This window comes from Cydia pomonella, chromosome 6 (genome assembly GCF_033807575.1).
Source record: "Cydia pomonella isolate Wapato2018A chromosome 6, ilCydPomo1, whole genome shotgun sequence".
In the NCBI taxonomy this organism is placed as follows: domain Eukaryota; kingdom Metazoa; phylum Arthropoda; class Insecta; order Lepidoptera; family Tortricidae; genus Cydia; species Cydia pomonella.
In genome coordinates, this window is record NC_084708.1 from 7,450,146 (window position 1) to 7,473,142 (window position 22,997).

General features: G+C 38.8%; 3 protein-coding genes across 7 annotated transcripts; 2 read left to right on the plus strand and 1 right to left on the minus strand.

Moving 5' to 3' along the window:
• Positions 1–29: 29 nt before the first annotated feature.
• LOC133518832 (uncharacterized) lies at positions 30–2,853 on the plus strand. Of its 4 annotated transcripts, none has more exons than XM_061852568.1 (5): positions 30–302; positions 444–565; positions 818–1,076; positions 1,798–2,039; positions 2,419–2,853. In XM_061852568.1, exons 1-5 carry the CDS (start codon positions 290–292, stop codon positions 2,698–2,700), a joined length of 918 nt encoding a protein of 305 aa, XP_061708552.1. In that variant the 5' UTR covers positions 30–289; the 3' UTR covers positions 2,701–2,853. The 4 variants fall into 4 exon arrangements, with proteins under 4 accessions (XP_061708552.1, XP_061708555.1, XP_061708554.1 ...); XM_061852571.1 differs by having other exon boundaries at positions 58–302; positions 431–565; positions 841–1,076; XM_061852570.1 differs by having other exon boundaries at positions 59–302; positions 431–565.
• Positions 2,854–4,026: 1,173 nt separating this feature from the next.
• LOC133518834 (uncharacterized) lies at positions 4,027–18,190 on the plus strand. Its single transcript, XM_061852574.1, has 14 exons — positions 4,027–4,617; positions 5,666–5,813; positions 6,114–6,288; positions 6,789–6,889; positions 8,875–9,018; positions 10,201–10,318; positions 10,410–10,485; positions 12,455–12,543; positions 15,695–15,713; positions 16,016–16,042; positions 16,123–16,234; positions 16,623–16,747; positions 17,417–17,467; positions 17,840–18,190. Exons 1-14 carry the CDS (start codon positions 4,611–4,613, stop codon positions 18,037–18,039), a joined length of 1,392 nt encoding a protein of 463 aa, XP_061708558.1. The 5' UTR covers positions 4,027–4,610; the 3' UTR covers positions 18,040–18,190.
• On the minus strand, positions 18,058–22,349 carry LOC133518833 (facilitated trehalose transporter Tret1-like). 2 transcript variants are annotated; one of them, XM_061852573.1, is made up of 4 exons: positions 21,730–22,349; positions 21,051–21,186; positions 20,602–20,747; positions 18,058–19,321 (listed from the first exon to the last, which is right to left on the minus strand). In XM_061852573.1, the coding sequence occupies exons 1-4, from the start codon at positions 21,757–21,759 to the stop codon at positions 18,194–18,196; spliced, it is 1,440 nt and encodes a 479-aa protein (XP_061708557.1). In that variant the 5' UTR covers positions 21,760–22,349; the 3' UTR covers positions 18,058–18,193. The 2 variants fall into 2 exon arrangements, with proteins under 2 accessions (XP_061708557.1, XP_061708556.1); XM_061852572.1 differs by having other exon boundaries at positions 21,051–22,349.
• Positions 22,350–22,997: the final 648 nt, after the last annotated feature.

Below are 22,997 nucleotides of genomic sequence, written 5' to 3' on the forward strand. Positions count from 1 at the left end.
TCCTCATTGGGAATCGCAAGACTCAAAAAAATATTAGTCGCATAAACGCCTTTAAGACGTCAATGTTATATTTGTATTATATTTGTATTGTTTATACAATCATACAAAACCCGAAAACTAAGATAAATATGTAAAAGAGGAAGTAGAGTATATAAATTGCACTTACTCTGAGACATCCTTGAGGTAGTCTGTATACTGATAAAGCGGTACTCTACTATAAATATAAAATATACTTTAGGTACTGGTCTAAAGTGACTAATAATTTATAATTAAGTGTTGGAGTAGAGACATGGATTTGGATTGTAAGTAGCGAACAGTTACTATTGTATAAATAACATTAATACATCATAGATTGTATACTTGTACATACAGTGATACTGAGCTAGCTATTTGGGTAGAACTTGTTTTCTTTCTTAATAATATTTTTTAGCATTTTATTTCAGCACATTACATAGAGATTTGCAAAGCAAACAGTGGGGCCATTAGATTTCAAGTCAAGTCTAATTCAGGATGTGCACAACTTTATTTATCTGGAATAAATCCACCACACAAAGACCTTTTTGATGTAAGCTATTATTAAATTTATTAATGTATGATCTAATACTTTATTTTAATTATGTTATTACTAATACACATGTAATAGCTTTAAAATGGGAATACTTTGACAAGACCACAGTAACACCTTGATGCAATATAGTGTGTTTCAAAACCAAAGTGATCTATTCAAATAAGGTGGTTGTACCTGTATCTATATTTCTTATGCATTGAAAGAGTTCATGTGGAAATGAGAGGCAAGTGTAGTTATTTAATTTTACAGATAACTTTATCTCTTGAATCCAGAATTGGAAACCTGGAGACCAGAAATATGGACAGCACCTCGGCTGTAACTCCCTTCATTAACTTGATAGAACAGTTTCAAGAGTTATGGCTGACCTGGTACAATGGTGACATTTGTTTGGGTTTTGGTGATAACCCAGAGCCCTTCCTTAGATACAAATATCAAAATAATGAAAACGAAATGATTGGATACATCAAATTTGTTAAAAAGCTTTCATTGACAGAGTGGATATATGAAAGTATGAGCACCAAATATGTGTGACAAGATTCTAGTTGGCTTGCTAATTTCTCAGGTTTAAGCTTATATTGCTATTTGGTATTATTTTCACTTTTGCTAGTAATTTTGTTTCCTAATTATCCTTCAATCCTTATAAATTGCTATAATAGTATTGTTCATATAGATTGCATATGGTTATAGCTGCCATCTGCACGCAAAATATGTATTGAGACTATATGAAAAATACCATAGATAGGTAATTACTAATGCATACAAGCTATTAAGTCTAGAGCAGTTAGTAATTAAGACAGCTAATGTAGCAAATCTACAAATACAGTAGATTACTTATAGCTAGGGTTGCTATCCGTCTGGGTTTCCCCGGATTTGTCCTAGTTTAGAGGGCATCCGGGGAGCGTCGGGGAGGGGGGGCTTCATTTGTAGTCCGGGTTTAAAAATGTAAAGTCTTAGGCCGTCCCCCAACACATGCACAACCTGTTTAAAAAAACCTGTTGACATATCTAGGTTCTGGACTCTAAAATCTGGGGTTTTCACGCGTTTTGTCCTGGTTTCCAAATTTTAGAGATGGCAACCCTACTTATAGCAGGATTCAGCTGCCTACCAGAAACTGATTTACAGATCATTTTGTAAAATATTTTTAGTGACATACCTTTGTATGGAGATTGTCAGTCTTTATTATTTACTGATTCTTTGTACAACATATATCACATTTCTTTAATTTTCAGAATCTCCAATCATATCAGAAGCCTTACAACCGAAGAAGTTATGTAGTGGAGAATTACGATGGGTAACCCTTATTGACCATAAGTTACCACCGGACGCTTTGATAGCGGGGTTTGAAAAAGAGCCTCTATATATTGCGTGTGCACTGCATGGGCATTCTATGTGTCCGGGAAAGTATGTGCCGTCGAAACGGAAAGCTTTCGTGCCGTGGGGCGGCAGGGAACATGCGAAGGATGATTTCCAGGTTATTTACTTATAGCATTGTATAATAATTTGCGCGTTATAAATTACAACGCCCGCCCACTGCACTATATTCCGTATAAAAACTAGTTCGTATATGAACTTTATTGAGAATAAGGTGCACAAATAAAAGAGTTTAGTAATTAATCATATAGTTGGTGTACATGGTGTCCGTGGTGGGGCAGCGTAGGTACCTACAGCAGTACAGCATTTAAGGCTTGAAATCGTCAATCGCGTTTAGCCATTGACATCGGTACTGTGTGCTGGCTGTCTTGTAATGAACTTAAATAATAAACGACTTTGAACCTTATCGCAATAGAATAAATGTAAAAAGAAAATCTTGCAGGTATCATCATAATATGAGGCGTTAATTCTTATTCCAGGTGCTCTGCGGCTACAACGCCACTTGGGTAAAAACTGGCTCAAACAAGATACCCCAAAATGCTTTCATCGGCGGCATTTCCGAAGTGAGACAGGAGCCCCTTTACATAGGAAGGGCCGTGCACGAAGGCAACCTTATCAATGGCAAGATACACGTCATATACCATACCTGCTACATACCCTACGAGGGTAAGGAGGTTGAGATATACGATCAATTTGAAGTTTTAGTGTTGCCGGACCAAAATTATCGTGGAATTTTGGGAATGCCCGAATTTGATATGTGAATTCAAATGTACCTATAGTACCTATCTTAGATTTGTTGTAAAGTTTTCTTAATTACTTCTGTAAAATAATGTAATATATGTATAAATTTAAGAATTATTTATAAATATAAGCACAATAATTACAATTAGTATTAAAAGTCATATATTGATCCATTTTTGTTTCTTGCTCTAATAAAAACCAACTTATACTTAAAACTCTTTTTCACAATACCTAATAATAACTCCACGGCCGATTCGGCCACGGCGACTGCTATCAACTCCGTTGCTCTCTCTGGTGTGCTCGCAAGTGATTGATGTAGCCGATCTTGTTACCAAAAGTTCGCGAACATTGCGGGCATGTGAGCACACCATTTGCCTAATTATAGTGCATATACTCATACTATTTATTGCATTCATGTACAACATACAACGCGGGTGGTCTGGCTTTTATATCGTCGCGCTTGGCATCCAGCTCTGAGCGCCGACGCGCTTCGAATTCAGCTACTTTGGTATTTATAGTAGCCCGCCACTCCGTTCGTATGGCTGCCTGCTGCTCCCATCGCGAGGGCTCTATACGACACTTCATTTGCCGCTTAAGCACATCTTTGTACCTGAGGAACTGGCCACCCTGTTTCCGCTTGCTGCGTGGAGCAATTGTGGGTAGTATCGAGGTATACCTCATGCGACGTCAGCTTCGGTGGTGCGGTCACGTTTCGCGGATGAACGACCAGCGTGTGGCTAAGCGCATCTTTTATTCTGATATTTTTCACAATATCGCCCACACATTGACGACCGGTCGGGCCTAGTGGGTAGTGACAAGTACCTAGTGACCCTGCCTATGAAGCCGATGGTCCTGGGTTCGCATTCCGGTAAAGGCACTGTTTGTATCTCAATAAAAAATGTTTTTACGGTACTTAGTCACATAATCACATTTAACCAATGAAACTTTATTTATTGACAATAACAATATACATAATGGATATATACAGATAGGTAGGATAGGATAGGTTTGTTAGGTTGCTTCAGATGCCCGAAGGGCAAAGTGTACAGAAATAGGTAGTCTCCATCGGCTCAGGGAGAGAGACAATGATTTTTACGTTTCACGATATGCGGCCGCCAATATATCGATTCTTAGGCCAGTGCTCCCTTAAACAACGGGGGGCCTTGGTGTTACGTGTGTATATCAGTATATAGTACCTGGGCAACCGAGCTTTGCTCGGTTATAACTATTTATTGTAATATGGTGGTGTATAGGTGATAATCTTAACTACATTTTTTTACTAAATTAAACTTGTCTAAATCAATAAAAATTAAAAAATTATATATAAACTTGAACTAGGGCAACGTTTGGTTAATATAGAACGTATTACAAGCGTTTCAAGAAATTGGAAACAACCCTGCGATTTGGTGAACAGAGGCTTTATTTGGCTTGTTATAGTTTAGCCCAGGACTGTGTCATTTCATTTCAAACGTAGACTGAGTGAATCATTCTGTCTTTGTCTTACGCTAGTACCTACTAGCACATACAAGAAAGGGATGAGTATAGTTTCTTACACTACTACTTCTTCTTGGCTGTTTCTTACTCACTGACTGACAAGTTGTGTTTGCAAGCATAGATTAGTATATATTATTATGTTTGCAAGACTCCAAGACTAACAAGTTAAGCCGACAGCTAGGACATAATTTGATCGTTTCGTTACACAACGTGAAAAAATATTTCGAAAAAAGTTTTCATCTTTATGAAACCTGGCTCACATGGCTGGAAAAAACATAGCTACAAAGAAGATGAATGCCACATTATTCTCTCCAACTGTCATTCTGAAAAATGCAAGCTGCGGTGTTACCCAACTGTTTCAAGAATAATTAAAGTTACGTTTAAAACGTAACAGGACTGTTTCCAAATTTAACATTCTAGTTACTGGAGCGTTAAGATGGGTTGTAAGTATTGTGTTAACTTACCTACTTATTCAAACCAAAGTAATTGCCAAGTTATAGTTGAGTCGGAAAGAAAGAAAGTAGTTCTCTCTCACTCACATGATTGGATGAATTCCTACTTGTAAAACGTAAAAAATAACCTAATTAATAAGTACTTAGGTTTGTAACAGTAACTAGGTACCTATAGCTTCGACGACCGGTCTGGCCTAGTGACCCTGCATATCACGACGGCCCCGGGTTCGAATCCCGGTAAGGGCAATTATTTGTGTGATGAACACAGATATTTGTTCCGAAGTCATGGGTGTTTTCTATGTATATAAATATGTATTTATCTATTTAACTCTGTATATTGTCGCCTAGCACCCATAGAACATGATTTGCTTATATAGTTTGGAGCTAGGTCGATTCGTGTAACATAGTCCCCAATAAAAATAAGGGTTGTAGGGTTGGGGTATAGGAAAGGGGGGACCGTTCTTAGGACAGAAAATTTCAGTGTAATATCAAACAGTGCGTGCGCGAACCCAAGATGCAAGAAGTCTGCACGACATTTGAAATAACAAAGTGTGCCAATGATAATACGACGTTTATTTATGATGCTTTTTCACTTTGTTATATACAAGTAGGTGCAAAGTTAGCTTAAGGGGCCCACTAATTACCAGTTCGCCGGATGATATCGGCCTGTCAGTTATTCACGATTGTCAGCTTTTGCGAATAACTAACATACCGATATCGTCCGGCGAACTGGTAATCAGTGAGACCCTTTAGATATCTACAATTGCTTGCACCATCATTGATGATGGCAAAGACAAATGAAAATGTATTAATGAAGTACACAATATTCCAGCCTCTTATTTCCTGGAAAAGTTGAATCCTATGGTGAAATTCAGTAGAGGTTGCGGGAGAGATGCTCTACTTTACAGCAACTCCAACTTAGTTTGATTTGTAGTCCCAAACTATAAAAGTACAAATTTTTTCGTGACGTCGGTATACCGGCGTCGGCTTCGATCGTAAGGCCCGACGGCAGGATGAGTGTAATAAGCCCTTATTGTAGCCAAGTACCCACCGTACCCGCCCTATGATGCCAACCCCGCCCCGCCCTCCGTGGCCGAGACTATCGTCGCTGGCCGGAGCCTGAGCGTGCAGCACAAATCTGTGTTCCGCCCACCGGCGCACCCGCTGCCAAAACCTGCTAGACCAAAGTAAATACCACTTGTAATCTATTATTAGTAAGTGTTATATTTTTAGGAACATGGAATAGCTTTTACAAGCTTTTATTTAACTTGCAATGCTTGCTTTATGTTTTTCGGATCAAATCTTGTAAGCTAAATTAGACTTACTTCCCTTTATTCGATTGAAATAGTTGCCTAGTGAAAGAAAAGTACAGTCAGGGATTAAAGCTTGTATAAAAAATGTTTTTTTTTTTTACCAATAGCTACTTATTAGTACCTACTAGCTGGTAGTCTTATACGACTATGTTTGATGGTACTCCAATATTTTAGAGCACCCAAAGTAACCGATGTGAAGATAGCCCGACGCGCAATGAAGGCGCATGCACGCTGCCTTCGTCGGCACGGTGCGGTGCTAACCGACCGCCTCGAGCGGCTGGCCAAGCCGCGTCGCCGCAACGTCATCTACTTGTGGCGAGAACATGCAGACTTACTGCCGCCTGAAACAGTAAGTTTGTAATCTACTACGCGCACCATGAACGAGCTAAAGTGCACATAATGGCGCGATTGCAGCTGTAACACCCTTAGCTCGTACCGTCTTCTTTCAAACATATTCCATTACATCTTCAGCCGGCTTAGCCAGAGAGACAATCGCTATCGCTACGACAACGAAACGCTTATCTCTCTATCACTCTTTCATATTAGTGCAACGGTGACAGTTGCGTTTTGATCGCTACGGAGCGTAAGCGATTTGCACGTTGGCTACGCGGCCTGCTGTATAAGTGTATATGGCTGCGTCTCCACTACGCCATGCTCTACGACCGTCTCGAGCACGTAGCTAAGCCGCATCGCCGTCGTCGGAATGATGTCAAATAGGTATCTTACAAATCACCAGATACACAAAATTATGTAATGCCTTGCAAATTATTGACTATAATAACCTTGCTCATCAGTCATGCAGTTTCACACTACTATCATATCATAAGAGTTTGTGTTTCATCCTAACAGATAGAGCGGTTTCGGGCCATGCTCAACGCCGACGAGCCGTTCAAACCCGACCAGGCGTATGAATACTTTGTCAATTGCCGCAAAACTAAGAAGAAGAATGCGTAAGTGTATGGTGTTAGCTCTTTGTTTAAAAATCATTCTATATAAAATAAGATCAAAATTAAATGCAACTTAACTAAATTTTTTGGATTTATTGGAGAAGAAATTTATGGAATATAGCTATTTTTCTTACTTTTTTGTAATGTCAAATATACTATATAATGTTAAGTTGTCATTATAATAACCAAAATCCAATGGCCATTGTATTTATTTTTGTTTTTGTAAAAAAATATCGTTTGTTTTGAGTTAACCTGTTATTGTAGTTTGCATGATGTCTTACCTAACTTCCTTCACTAATACTATCACCTAAATTCTGCTTAGTATTTTTTTTTTTTTTTTTTTTTTTTTTTTATTTGAATCAAAAGAAGATTACAAAAAGCCTTAAACTACTAATCTGCCAAACTGCAGTACAGTTTGTTGGCAGAAAAAAAACTAAATCTACCCTCCATCAACTAGTATTGTAAATATTAATAACTATAGCCGCTTTTGCATACGTATGTATATTGAAACCTTGGTATGTTAAAACTTAAACTACAGAGTGGTTATCACATACTGTTATTGATCACAGGTCATTGTATTATGTAATTCAAGCTAACATTAACATTGTACCTAAATTAAAATAACTGCTAAGTTTAAGCTAGTTATTGGTTTAGTTTAGTCGCTGTAGAACCCTTGTCAATAAATGATTTTACACATATAAGCGAAACAAGCCTGTCCATAGACCCACCACAGAACATTCCCACAGAAATTGTCGTAGTAATCTTAACTTTTTTAAATATACGTTATGCTAATAACGTTTTTAATGTGGAAAGGCTCCACACCGGGTCTGGGATCCATCTGATTAGTTACTCTTAGTAATCCTAATCCTTTTCCTTAGTAATATTGTCCACAGAAGTGACATTTTTCTTACATAAAAAAGATCTATATTACTTAGTTAAGTATATATACTTAGTGACTTAGTTAAGATAACATAAGCGAGTCAAGAATTCTGCTCGAACCTGTCCAATAGTGATTTCTTTAGCCTCTTTTTATACACAACTTTAGACACATCATGACAGGATCTAACTTGATCGGTAACATTATTTAAGATCATGGGCACCAAGTATTTCCTAGTCCGTTTCCCAAAATAGTTACAAGTTTTTGGAATCAATAGTTTACGATGAGTTAGTTCCTTGGTAACGCTTCTTGTTTGTAGTTTGTGATTTAATGGTTTTTTGAACTCGTCACGTCTATATTGTTCTAAGGCTATGAGTAGTGAGCATTTTTCATGTACTGGTAATACATTACAAATCGAAAAAAGTCTATCGTAACTGTTTTTACATGACCGTTTTGTTTTTTTGTCTACTAAGAATTTTAAAAATCTGATCTGAATTGCTTTAATTCTATCTAGGTACGAGGAGAAAGTCCGACCGTAACTGCTTAGACCGTAAGATAATATGGAATCTACAAGTGCGTGATATAATGTATACAATGTGGCCCTGTTTGCTATACTTCGTAGATGATAGAATTTTCCGAGCACAGATCTAAGTTTGTCACATACGTTATTTACGTGCGCTGACCAAGACATGTGACAGTCTACTGTCAACCCAAGGTACTTATAGCTTTCTACAAAGTCGATTTCGTTGCACCTGCAATCCCGCCCCGCTTTATGTAAACAATCATAATCATGCCCAATCACACTTAGCTGAGCCTTTTCTGTTCTACAATATGGCGAGCGTATATACATGCATTTAGTTTTGCTAAGGTTTATAATAATGCCATTATCGTGAGCCCACTTAATTACGTTTTCTAAATCCTTCTGAACTTTTTGCATTGCAACCGTTACGTCTTTGTCTGCATACAACATGCACGTATCGTCCGCATACATATACATTTTACAGTCACTTACCACATTACATAGACTATTTACGTGCATGATGTAGCCGACCGATGTTTTATTTAATACTACCTAATCAGATTCTTCAGATAATCTTATGTGATCCACCAGAGCTCACTGCAGCCTGATAAAGAGGGACACGCACACGGTGGTGACAGACAAGCGCTTCTTGTGGGCACGTAATGCGACCGTGGCGTTCGCGCGCGGCATCCAACAGAGGCTCTCCCGGCCTGGACGCTACACGCTGGCTGACGGGTAAGGTTGTTAAAGTTCAATCTGTCACCGGCTGCAGACTGATAAAGAGAGACACACCCACGGTAGTAATGGGCGAGCGCTTCGTGTGGGCGCGTAACTCGACCGTGGCTTCCGGTGCGGCATCCAACATAGATTATCCTGGACCGGATGGTACACCCTGGCTGACTTGGTTTGACCTGGCTGTTATAGAGAGACAGAAGAATGTTCTGACCCTGCTAGTGTAAACGGTAAGTAACATTGTCTCTGTGTAAGACGCAACCGCAACAGCAGCAATAATATTAGACAAGATGTGTGAAGCACGCAACGTGATCTTACGCGATATCCAGCAGACTCATTTGAAGAGTATTTTGCGTAAAACAGAAATAATATAATTAATTAAGAAAAAAGATAATAATTAGTACACCGCGGAAATTGATGAATACTAAGCATGAGCGAAATCAAATATCTCTAACCCGCTCAATATGACGCTCCCGGAGTTGCAAGACGCCATTGGACAACAGCCAACGGTAGGTTGGCGCTTGTTCATCGGACGATTTTAGGTAAACTATGTTTTAGTGTTATAGTTAGGGTGTCCCAAGTTTGATGTGAAAAAGCATAGATCGGATAGCCTTTTATTTTCTTTTCATATTCGGCTTATAATTGGGTTAATTGCCTTACAGCAGAAGCACGACTTTATGCCGGCGGAGGGCGGTGGAGAAAGAAACCGGACGGACACCGACTGTTTTTATATTTCGAGTTTATAATTATAATGTCGCACGTTGCACGACACAATATTTATCATCAGGGCCCGTGCATTTCATGCCATTGACGCAAAAATGACGTAATTCAACATACAGGGAGTTTTTTACAACACTAATAATTTTGATAACTAATTTATTGACGCGTAGAATCATAAATGCTTATTACGTAAACTACTCTGTTAATAATCCAAAATATGTATTATTTAATAAACTAACGTGAATAAGTGACGTTTCTGTCCTGATTGTCAAGTATCTATATAACTTGACTAAAGAGATTGATATATGATTAATTATTACGAATACATAATTGGAATTAACTGAATGTATCGTGAAGTCATTTTTCCGTCAACGGCATTGACGTGTACGGGCCCTGTTTATCATACACTTTCGTGATGATGAAAAAATGCTATATATACATAATTATTACTACTTCAAACTTCAGGATGCTACGCCTGTCCAATGTGATTTTGGGCGAAACTTGCGGATACATGAAAATGAGGACTCCATCTCGACGATGTACCAATTCTAAGGCTAAATTTATGATGGAAATGTCCGATAAGGTAATGAAAACACTTTTTTTGCTTTTATTTGTATTATAATAAGTTGGTAACTTATTATAAAAAATAACTTTCCTACAATGTTTGTCCGCAGATTGCAGTTTGGATTGATGAGATACTATCAGAATCTGATGATCGAATGTTAATGATGGACTTTGATGAGGACGAAGGTTAGTTTAGCCATCGTGCTGGAATAATTATATCACACTGTTTAATAAGAAGAGGCGAATGAAACCAAAATTATATGACTTAATATATTTACACGCATAAGTAAAAACAGTATGGTTACCTATAAGAGTTCTGTTTCAAATGGTGTCGCCTCTTTTTACGGTGCGATAATCCCTATTAGTTGTATAGTGCATGTATCGGGATCCTTAATCTGAAGTCTATTTAAACAATCTCTTTTTGTAAGCCAAAAGAAAAGGTACGTTGTACAGATAAAGTTGTGGCAATTGTTCAAGTACGCCACGATACATTCACAAATATACGAATAAGTTTGATAATTTATTCCAAAAATTTAACGGTCCGAGAAAAGTGAAGTATAGCGTGTAAAAAAAAATCTGAACAATTGTCTACAATATCTGACATTCTTAAGCACTTTGCTTCTATGCTCTCACTTTTCCCGGACGGGCTGCTAATCTATGCGGTACGTATTGATATGTTACGTCTTATATATTTTATTTAAAGAAGTGGAAAGGAGCATACTAGATGAAAACAGACCTGTCGGGTCCCCTCCGTTGGCCTCTGCGGCCCCGTCGGGTTCAGCTATGGAGGCTGGACCGTCATCTACGGTGGCTCCTTCAACTACGACCGTCCTTTCTGAGACGGCCGCCGCTGCCGGGGCTCCAAGTCCACCCCCACTACCTGTCGAGGGTCCAGGGGCCGCAAGTCCACCCCCACCTACTGAGCCCCAAGGGGCCGCAAGTCCACCCCCACCACCTGCCACCCCAGGGGCAGCAAGCCCACCGCCAGCCGGCAGCCCGGAACCAAAATAAGGTACGAAACTTAATCTGAGTCAAATTAAAAAATAATGGTTATGGTTAATAATTATTTGGTCTATTAGACGCCCTATGCAGCTTATCCCAGTGAAGCAGGAAAGGTTCGTCTAGTGCAGGCGCCTCACCAAGGACGCAACACGCGTCAGTAGGTTTATCAAGGTAAAGGTACCTTACCTACACTATGGTTTTTACTGATATAGAAGCTATAATATTTTTGCTACGACTCGTTTCTCAGTGAAAGGACGTGACAATCACCATCTAGAGTTCCACTTCTTTTTTAGTGTTTCGTAGTTACCTAGTTTCGCCATGTCCGTCTGTCCGTCCGTCCGAGGGTTTGCTCCGTGATCACCACTGATTGCTAATTCGCCTGACGATATCGGCTTGTCAGATTCACAAAAGCTGACAATCGCGAATAACTGACAAATAAGCCGCAATTTGGCATGGATACATAAATCATGCATTGCGACAGAACGGTAAAATAACAACTACAATAATTAGGTATTAGGGTATTTCCCAAAGTTGTAAACTTGCAAGTACAGTAAAATGCAGAGAGAGATGACCCCCCCCCCTGCATAGACTGTTTGTATGTACATATGGGGGGGGGGTCACTTTTCTCTGCAGATGACTGTACATGATACTCGTTTGGCCTATTTTGACAGAATGGTAACTACGAATTTTTTTGACAGAATGGTACTGAGCATGGGCCGACATACTCTTGGCCGATTTTTCTTATATTAGCGTTTAGTTTTAGCACTCAGTACAGCAATAAAATATATAAGCTTCCTTTACGGCGCATTTGGCGTTAAAATGTGGTTACTTATTTCTTTACGAACCGTTCATTTTTAGGGTTCCGTACCCAAAGAGTAAAACGGGACCCTATTACTAAGAATCCGCTGTCCGTCTGTCCGTCCGCCCATCCGACCGTCCGTCCGTCTATCACCATGCTGTATCTCATGAACCGTGATAGCTAGACTGTTGAAATTTTCACAGATGATGTATCTCTGTTGCCGCTATAACAACAAATACTAAAAAGTACAGAACCCTCGGTGGGCGAGTCCGACTTGCACTTGTCCGGTTTTTTGAGTATACCGTCCCGCTTGTAATATCGCTATCGAATAAAACAATGACTTCCTTGTTTCAGATATACTGTTCCCAGGCAGATGGTCTTCGGGCGGCGGTGGCGGCGGCGGCGATGATTTTGCTGATGATTTTCTCAACATGATGGGCGAAGTAAGTTTTAGTTGTATTTTAAAGATTATTTTAGCATTGAAAGCGTATGAGACTCTGATTGTAACACATATAGATAACAGGTCACAAATTTGATCTGGATTTGTTATAGATATAATCTTTCAGGGCCACGTTTCGGGCTGAAGAACTATACGGACCATATAGACCTAGTATTCTATAGATGTGCCTCATGTGCCAAAAGCGTGCGCCCATGAGGGACAGGACATACGACAAAATTAACAAACACGTTTTAACATTCCTGACAACATACCAAAAACAATTAACCTACGTAATACCCATAATAGTACATTACGATACAAGTGCGAAAAATAGGAAATTTGGAACGAGTGGCGATAAATTAAAACACGACCGAAGGGTGTTTAAAATCGACACGAGTTGCGAATTACCTATTCGCACATGTATCGTACAACGTTTTACAGTACATATGACCCTTTAAATTATCGACATAGTTACATAATGTGCAAATTTACGCACTAGTACTAGTGCGAAAAAGTAGCACCATATGTACTGTAAAATATATATATGTAGTCCTCCTCATCGTTTTCGATGACGGCGATCCTAAATAAACATTATGGACGTTGTCTAGCATGAGCCCTAATGCGGCTGGCCAGGCCGAACTTGCTCTTAAATACTCTATTGCACGCCCTCCGCGCCTTTATTACCCATAAAAACTGCGGGCAACGGGCAACAAAAAACGTCTACGACACTTAGTACTTTTTAGTAGTAGGCACAAACGAAGAGTGAGACTATGACAAAGACAAACATCAATAGCGCTTTCTCTGCTACTCTTACTGAAAGATACATAAGACTATCCCGTTCGGTAATTTCCCCCACCGCTCATGCCTGATCCAGTCATACTAGATTCATGATACGTGGGGTCGGATACGCGCAAACGTTTATACCAATCGGTACCTGCTACGGGACTGCCCCCACGCAGCGCTGTTATAGCGTAGTATGGAGAATAATGTGCATATATGCAAGAGCGATAGAGAGGCAATTAGCGAAATTTCGATTTTCGTTTTTCCCGGTAGGCCCTCAGCCTAACTGGTTTCAATTTTAGTCGTAGCGAGCGCTGTGATCGCTCCGGCTTCCCACCACTCGCTTTGCACGTAGCGAATAATCTGTTATTATTATTACAATCAAAATAACAAATAAAGCAGAGACACTTCCCAAGTTCCCAGATAGATTTTCGTACATTGAGGCGGGCCTGTTGCTATCTCCATTGCACGCCCATAATTATATTGCTGTCCCGCCCATGATGCCGATTGTAACGTCACTGTACGAGTTTGACAGCAATATAATTATCCGCATGCAATAGAGATAGCAATAGTCTCTTCCTTACCTATGCCACAACAGTGAAAACTTTCATGAAGCCCGATTCAAATTTAACAATTTGTTACATTTTTTATCTTATTTTGATGCGACCTTGAATATCGCTCACGCTGATTGGTTCATGCGAAATTAAATTAGTCGTGAATGAGATGCACACCAATAAGATCACAGTTTTGAATGATTCTCGGATAGTTTCACTAGACTTAATTCGACGTGACGTGATTACCTTTTGTATTGTTTTTGATCTCCCGATATTTTGACGCCGTTTCATGCATCTTGTTCACGGGTGATAGCGGGTGGGTGTCAAAATTACAAAAAGTAATCACGGTCCATATCCCGGTTTTGTTTAAGTCCATCAAGACAATCGTGACGGTTGTATCAAAATCAGTTCGAAACCATATCAAATTGTTACATTAGAATCGACCTCATTCTACGAGCTACATAGCTACGTTGTAGCACTTACTCGTAGCACACCAGCGCACCGATCAAAATAAAAAATACGTTTTATATATTATTAGGTTTTTCAGAAAGTAAAACATCCTCTCGATGTTTTTCATTCATACCTCCTACCAAAGTCGCGTTTTATAACGATGCAACTTACAAGTTGGCTGTATACGTGTCCTACCATATGGTTTTTTTTTTTATTAGCCTTATTTTGCGAAATGAATATACAGATTATACTAAGCGCTGGTGGCCTAGCGGTAAGAGCGTGCGACTTGCAATCCGGAGGTCGCGGGTTCAAACCCCGGCTCGTACCAATGAGGTTTTCGGAACTTATATACGAAATATCATTTGATATTTACCAGTCGTTTTTCGGTGAAGGAAAACATCGTGAGGAAACCGGACTAATCCCAACAAGGCCTAGTTTATCCTCTGGGTTGGAAGGTCTGATGGCAGTCGCTTTCGTAAAAACTAGTGCCTACGCCAAATCTTGGGATTAGTTGTCAAGCGAACCCCAGGCTCCCATGAGCCGTGGCAAATGCCGGGACAACGCGAGGAAGAAGACTAGGGCAACTTTTATTGATTTAACTCCAAAACTTTTGGCTCTCCCGTAGAAATTCGTCGTTCCTGTAGTAAAAATATATGGCTAAGGGGTGAAAGAATAACCTTGAAATAGATCACATTTTTAAGTAGATATATTTTAGATGTTAGAATCGAACTTAAAATTTACATTTTAATCCCAAATACATTATATTACTAGGTTTAGGTACCATTGTTAATTATCTAAAATGTAAATCTTTTTAATAGGAAATTGGGCTCCCTACGTCAACTAAAATGGGATCCATTAATGCTAGCTTAGAAACAGTCCTAAAAATGCAAGTAACCGATAGACCAGAATCTACAGCTCCTACTTGAAGCAGCCATATTATTTTATACTCGTGAATAAATTCTACCGCAAAAGTATACATGCGTACCTTCAACACCGGCACTCATGAACTAAAATGGATATTTATTTTCGTAAATAAATAAAAAAATAGTTAAATGCAACTATGTTTATTTTTACCCTAACTCCCGCGTACAAGTGAACACGAAGGTAATTACATTTATAGTTTATAATTAAATTAAATACCAATCAATCTTCATTATCCATTCGGTATCTGCGATATTATAAGTACTTCCTCCATTGCATCTTAAAGGAACCGGGCTTGCTTAATTCAACACATTTTTACACTACTAATATGCTCCTTATTCGTGTTCATTTGTACGAGAATGGAGAATGAAGAATGATTTATTTTGTAAATAGCGTGACGTGATGTTATGAAAGGTATTTAATTTAATATGTTTTTTTATTTTATTTCAGTCCAGCCTTTTAAGGGGACGTAAGTAATCAAAATCATATCATCACTTCATATAAGAAGATTTTTTTGGTAGAAGTAGAAACTTAAAAATGATGAAAGTATAATCAGTAATTACTAAATAGTCGCAGACGTAGGTATTTTTTTCATATTGACAATTTTAGAAACAGGCAATGAACTATTTTTAATGCTTTATAAATTACTATATACATACATATAACTAATAAAAACTTTTTCTAAAATTTAAATTTTAGAGAAAGTTAGTTTTGCTAATTACGTAATAATGATCTATGACAAATCTTAATGGCACGTTTTATTGTTTACAGCCACGCCTGCTTACCTAAAGTTTGAAGGTAATATATTACTAAAAATAACAGTAGCTCAGATTTTTCAACCTGTATATTATTTGAAACTGTTTTTTTTTTGTGAACAGGTGAAATGCTGGAGGCGTTTAATATTCTAACGGACTCGATGCAAAAGAAAGGAGACGATAAGCTACTTTCCTATGGCAAATTCAACCAAACCTATGCTGAAGGAGCGGATGAGTAAGATAATCAAGATGTAACATCAACACTTTGATTTATTCCTTTGATTATAGGTATACGTTACAAGTTTATCTGACTAGTGACTACACAAAACGCAAAGAAAGGGGTACGATCTTACACTTACACCAGTCGATTATGATGATCGAGTCAAATATCAATCGAATGTCCTTTTCACAAAGTATATCCATAAATATGTGCAGTACAAGCGTCCTAATACAAGTATAGTTCATAATACTATATATATCAGGTCTAATTGGAGATTGATTGCAATATTCAGTATACTCTGTGCGGACGGTCCTGTTGCACCTTCCTCTTAGCTTATTTCTCATTAAAATAAACACAATCACTATTTATTGTGGTAGTTACCATTTACATTTTTCATTTCCAGGTTGAAACAAACTCCTGATTTTACTGCTACGGAATTTAATACTACATTAGCCGGGCAGCTGAACAAGGATCTCGCAGCTTGCGCAGCGCCGAATACGCCGGCTAATATCGCCTCCTTCATGACAGGTACCTATAGTCGGAATATATAGTATCTGTGAATATAAGTAATTTTATTATAGCGTTAATCAAAAATTACTCTTATTCCAAAAGTTTATTTCTTTAGCATATTCAAATTGTATAGACTGTAGTATATAATTGTATAAATTATACGTAGTATATCCCTTACTTGAGCTACAGAGCTAGCTTTAAAAAATGATTACATATATCGAGGCAATTGAGTTTGTATTCACTATTACCAAGATTTTGGTCATAATAGTATATTCTTAAAATATTTTTGTAAGGTATCTCGTATCCCAAGCTGATAGATTTGAAATCTGCTAAACAATAGAGTATCGCCTTTCAACGTCCAATATACGTTCCATTTGTCGAAGTTATGGGTCAGGGGGCGTCCATTAATTCTGCTGACGGATGTCTAGAGATTTGCCTCGGCTCCACCCCCTTCCCCTTAATATCATGTGAGATCTTTTAAAATTGGTATTTCAAATATAAATAAGTTGGATTTATTTAAAAAGCAGAATTTATAAAAAAATACCGTCACCTTCCCCCTGAATAACCCACGTAATTAATGGACGCACCCTTAGTTGTAGATGATTAGGACTTAAGCAATCGACCACTTACTTTTGTACTTGTTGTAAATTTTATTAGGAAATTAAATAAATTTGCATGTCTTTACAGAAATGGTTGATATCTGCTCAAATTTTTTGGCGCAACACGCAGAATTTAACAGTAAGTTTTACCTTACCTTTCACCTAGATGTCTAAGTATGGTACCATTCCATGTGGAATCTCTAGGTCCATAGGGATAGGGTCCCAGCACGTACAAGTTTGCAGAAATCGTGAAGCGACTGGTTGACGTAACTGGTGACCGAAGAGCTGGCGGCTTCCTCGCACAATGCTGATACGTTGCGATATAACGAGAACAAGCCGCTAGAATCCTTGGTACAATGCCTCAAGGGCCTATTCTAGATTTAATTTAGTTTAGTATTTGTGCAGTTACTGTAATATCTCCATATCGATCTATTATTATGTAAATAAATGTGTTTTGTTTAATTAAATAACGTGACGCGGGCAGGTACATAAATCTATGAATATTTCGCAGAGGACAAAGGGCCTGCCTTCAAAATTTTGATACAAGAAATGAAAAAGAAGCCTAAAGATGAGCTTTACAAGAAAGAAAAAATTAACCGCACCTATGGACAAGCGGCAGTAATGTTTGTATACTTATTTCTTCGTTTAGTTATTTTTATTATTAGATATTTTTACTTATTAGAACTAGGGGTTTTATGCTGTTCAAAATAATTTAATATTTTTGGATGTGTTGGGTTATCATTTAGTGTTTCTTTAAACTCCCATGCTAAACAATTTAAACATACTAAGGTATATACTTAACTACTCAATTTATACCTTTGTGTACTTTACATTTAAATCACAGTTTTATAAATTAAGCCTACAGTTACTTAACCTCCTCAAAGTCTTCGAATGATTTAGTTTCCTCGTCAGCTTCTGGGTGACCGATTGGTTCTCCTCTAAAATGCTCCTCGATTTGCTGGAGCGTCCTGCCGCTTGTCTCGGGTAGTAGGAACCAAATCACCGCCAAACACATTAACATAATTCCGGAGTGCAAAAAATAAACTCCATGTAAACCCATAACCGATTCTAGAGCTGGAAAAGTCTTAAGTACCAGAAATATCGACACAGACACTGATATTAGGCTCACACTTCCTCCAAGACCTCTGTACTGTAAAGGAAATACCTCACCGGCTATAACGGTAGGCAGCGGAGCCGTGCCCAGACCTAAAGCGAAGGCCTGTAGACTAATGAGTGCACCGGGTACCCACAGTAAGTTCCAGGGAAGTAAGCTTTTGGTTTTGATAAACACGTAAGCGGCCAGACCTAACATGCTCCCGACGGACATCGCCGCTGTAGTAAACGTTAGTGTCCTTCTTTTAATTTTGTTGGTCACGTAAATATAAATGACACTGAAAAACAATCTTACGGCATCCAGGGCCACCATCCAAATAGGAGCATTAACATCAGGGCCCATCAACAAATTTAAAACGGTAACCGCATACGCTCCCATAAATGTGCCACCTGCGAAGTTCATCATAAAAAACATCGCAAATACCAAGATAATAGGCTTGTATAACTCTTTTTTCTTCGCAATTGCACCAATTTGTTGTATCCTATTTTTCTTTATGATTACTTTTTGGTCTAATTTCTTACTGGCTTGTATCAGTCCCTCTAATTCAGGCATCTCTTTCGTCCCTCTAAGCCATATGAATGCCTTTTTACATTCGACATGTTTGCCTTGCGTCGCCAGCCAACTAGGAGATTCTGGAGAATAAACCATCATGAAGATACTAGCGAGAGGAAAGGCCATTGAGACAATTGCTGTGGTTTTATAGCCGGTGACAGAGCCAACAAAGTGGACGGATAAGATGCCGAATGATTTGGACAAGTTGATGAGACTGAGAAATCCGCCGCGGCGGCGAGGACTGGTATACTCGCCGATAATAATGGAGCGCAGCGGCATTAACAAACCAAATGCCAAACCTTGTACAACCTTACCAACAAGCAGTCCCTGAAAAAAAAAACATGGAACCATGGAAAAAAAACCGTTGAAGAAGAACCGCTGATGGCCTAGCGGTAAGAGAATCGCTAATGGCCTAGCCTGTGATGCAACTGGAGGTCGCGGGTTCAAACCCCGGCTCGTACAGTCGCCATCAGATATATCGGAGTAGCTAAAGGTGCTCAAAAATATCTGAACACCCAATGTAACGCCTTGACAATAGACGGGTGCTCAGATATTTGTAAGCACCTTGGCCGCTCCTATATATCCAATGGCGACTGTACCAATGGGTTTTTCGGAACTTAAGTTCGAAATATTTGATATTTGCCAGTCGCTTTTCGGTGAAGGAAAACATCGTGAGGAAACCGGACTAATCCCAAAAAGGCCTAGTTCACCCAGATGACAGTCGCTTTCGTAAAAACTATAGTGCCTACGCCAATTCTTGGGATTAGTTACCAACCGTACCCTAGGCTCCCATGCGTGCAAAATGCCGTGGCAAAATGCTGGGACAACGCGAGGAACATGATTATAGAAAACCGTAGCGTTGGAGGATGTAAATTATTACCTACGCAGAAACTCCTTCATAGTTGATAAAATTGTGCTGTGGATTCGAGATGATAAGTGAAGTCAGTCAGTTGCATAAATACGACCTCCAGCATATAGTTGTTCTTGTAGCTCATGAAATACGGCGTTTCGTGAGCGAAATATTTCCTTTGGCTGGATTGATCCTTAGGACCCAAAGATGGATTTAAGAAGTGGAGCCACCAAGCTATTTTACTTATAATTTTAGAGGGCGGGGGGGAGGGGGCTCTGAACTTTGTCTTGATATCTATATGACGCGCAGATGTCAAATATGACCTTTAATAACATCACAATACGAGTCAAGGCACGAGTAGTCGTGAATGACACTAAAACATAGGATAGTTTTATCCCAAAAATTATCCCTTAAAAGTGAAAAGGTTTTTATGGGGAATCAATAACCGCTGATCTACATCTACATCTTTGATTTAGTTGAAACTGTTACTGTTTAACTCAACGTAGAACCTAACCTTCAACAACATGTATTATTATTAACCTCATACGTCGCCGAGCTGAAACCCTCCCACCGGCATCAAAAATTTGGGTAGCTCCACTTTTTAAATACTACTTAGGAACATAACGATTAATTTCGCACAATGAAATCTTTGTTTCAGAGAACACACGTATTTTACCTTTTTTATGCTGTGTACAAGCACAACTATTACGTTTACTAGAGTTTTTTAATTTTAAATATTTGTGTAATGTTAGAATACCTCTATGTTTGTGGCCAGCGCCATGATGGGCCAACCTGACAGCATAACGAGGCTGGCTGTATACTGCGCCACCTTACGCCCGGCGTGTTCCATCACAGGCGATATCAAAAAGTTACCGAAGATCATAGAGATAGAACTAACAGCGGCTGGAATAGAAGAAAAACTGCATGTTTTGATTTTTTTTTAGTTTTTCGAATATCATTTAATATAACAGATAACTTTTGTTTCGGTCCAGGGAGAGAAAACAATTCGTTCAGTCCGCAGTCTGCTCCAGTAGTTTTGAACTTCAAAAAATAAAAGAGGTGAACGAAGTAGGTAGGTATATGATCGTTTCCATGCCAAACATTATGGTATCTAATTCTTGCGTAGTTATGCAGAGTAGAGGCATTCCTATGTGTAAAATATCGCACTTTAGCTGTAGGTATCGGGTAGATAAAGACTAAACTGACCTATCCAGGACGCCTGGTCCCTGGTAAGGGTTATTCCGGATTCAGGCTGGTCCAGTTGAGGGAGCAACACCGCGGGGAAACCAATCAAGCAGCCCTGCCCAATACAGTTGCTGCACACCGCTGCGGTCACAAAACACTGAAAATTCTCGGTAGATATTAGGGTCGTATTTCTAATAACCATATTTGTTGAGAGAAACAGCAACTTTATAAAACGCGAGTCTGGTAGTATAGTTTTTCGACTAAAGTTCTATGGGTATTGGAAAATGTTTTGGTTAATCCTTGGAGCATTTAAGTCTGTAATTTTCTGTTCAAAATAGCTTGCCAATTTTTGCGGGGGAGGGGCACGTCAAATGTATAGCTATTTGTTCGTAACGTACACATAGCCATGTCAGATAAACGTCAGTCCATATAACACGTGTGACGTGAGTATGACCTTTGAGGTTTTCGACAGAGGGTAAGCTCTTAAAGGCGGCTCCGGTTGATTCAATGCTCTGAGGGTTAATCATACTGGGGATGAGATAATCCAATTATCACAAAATATGCCACCGTACAGTGTTATCTGCTTTAGCTATCAAAGTCACACTGTTCTTTCTTAAACTACGCCGCTCTTCAATAAATATACTTAGCAACTCTTTGTTGTCCTCAAAACCTAAGTTTGGGTAGGTAGTATCAGACTTACTTGTCTCATAAACGGTCTGAATTTCTTCATTATCAGTTTCTTCGATCCATTTACATATATTTTACACAACAATTTTATTATAATTAGAACTACTACTATTATTTTGTTTTATTGTTCACTTCATGAACGTCACGTTATTTCTATTAATTTTATGGTTTGGTTTTGAGACCTTTAAGCACGTCACGTAATTGAAGTAATAGGGTGACCACACGTCACGAATTTCTCGTTACGAATTTTAACCATGAACACACCAAAACCTAATAAATTATCTTTCACCACAACAGCCAGTTAAGGCCTCGTAGCGTAGCGAATCTCTCTCTATTACTCTTCCATATTAGTGCGCCAGTCACAGTCGCGTTTCGTTAGCTACGGAGCGTTAACGATCGACACATAGGCTGTGCACCCTGGAAAGCCTAACCCAGATGATACGAGTAATTCATTTGCGCGCTCAACGAAACGCTTTGTCGCTCTATAACTCTTTCATATTGGTGGTATAGAGTCACGGATAGCGTTTCGTTGTCGTAGCGCAAACGATTATCAACTTGGCTAGGCTCTCAGCTCGTAAAGGCTCTCTCTATTCTTCAAAAACTGATGAGTAAGTTGCATTGTATCCACAAGTGGCAAAGTAATTCGTTGAAAATTTTGAGTTATTTTCTCATGGGTGGAGGAATTGATTTTGAATGATAATTATTTTTAAAAACGTTTATTTGGATATGATTTGTAATGTTTTACAGTTAGTATTTCTCTCGCGGTGGTACTTACTAGGCGTTCATTAGATATTCTCTTTGGCCAGTATATTCCGAGTATCTGTCGAAGGCACCGGTTAACAAACACCTTGAAACTTCGCATCGTTCAAGATTCCACTTTTTTCCCTCTCTAGACTCGTAGTTCAATTTTGGACTCTTTTGCTTGCTCGACAACAACTTTGCCTCTGGTTAAACAAAAGACTAAAACGATTTTTTTGTGTCTAGTAATAAATTTCAATGGTTTGTTACAGTGTTTAATACTTTTGTTTATTTTTTCCTTACCAATCCCTCAAACGGTAAAAGTTTATTTTCAGTATAAGTTTAACACGTTCACAGTCCAGTGCCCCATATGGGTATCTGGAAGATACGACCAAGTCCGCATTTAGATTAGTATAACTTCATATTGCATAATAATATAGGGATAATTCTTATATAATAATATTTTTGGCTAGTTAGGCAACAGCAAGAAAGTTATTGTTTTAAATCGGATGCGTGCTTTGTTTTTTTCTAAGTGACCCATAT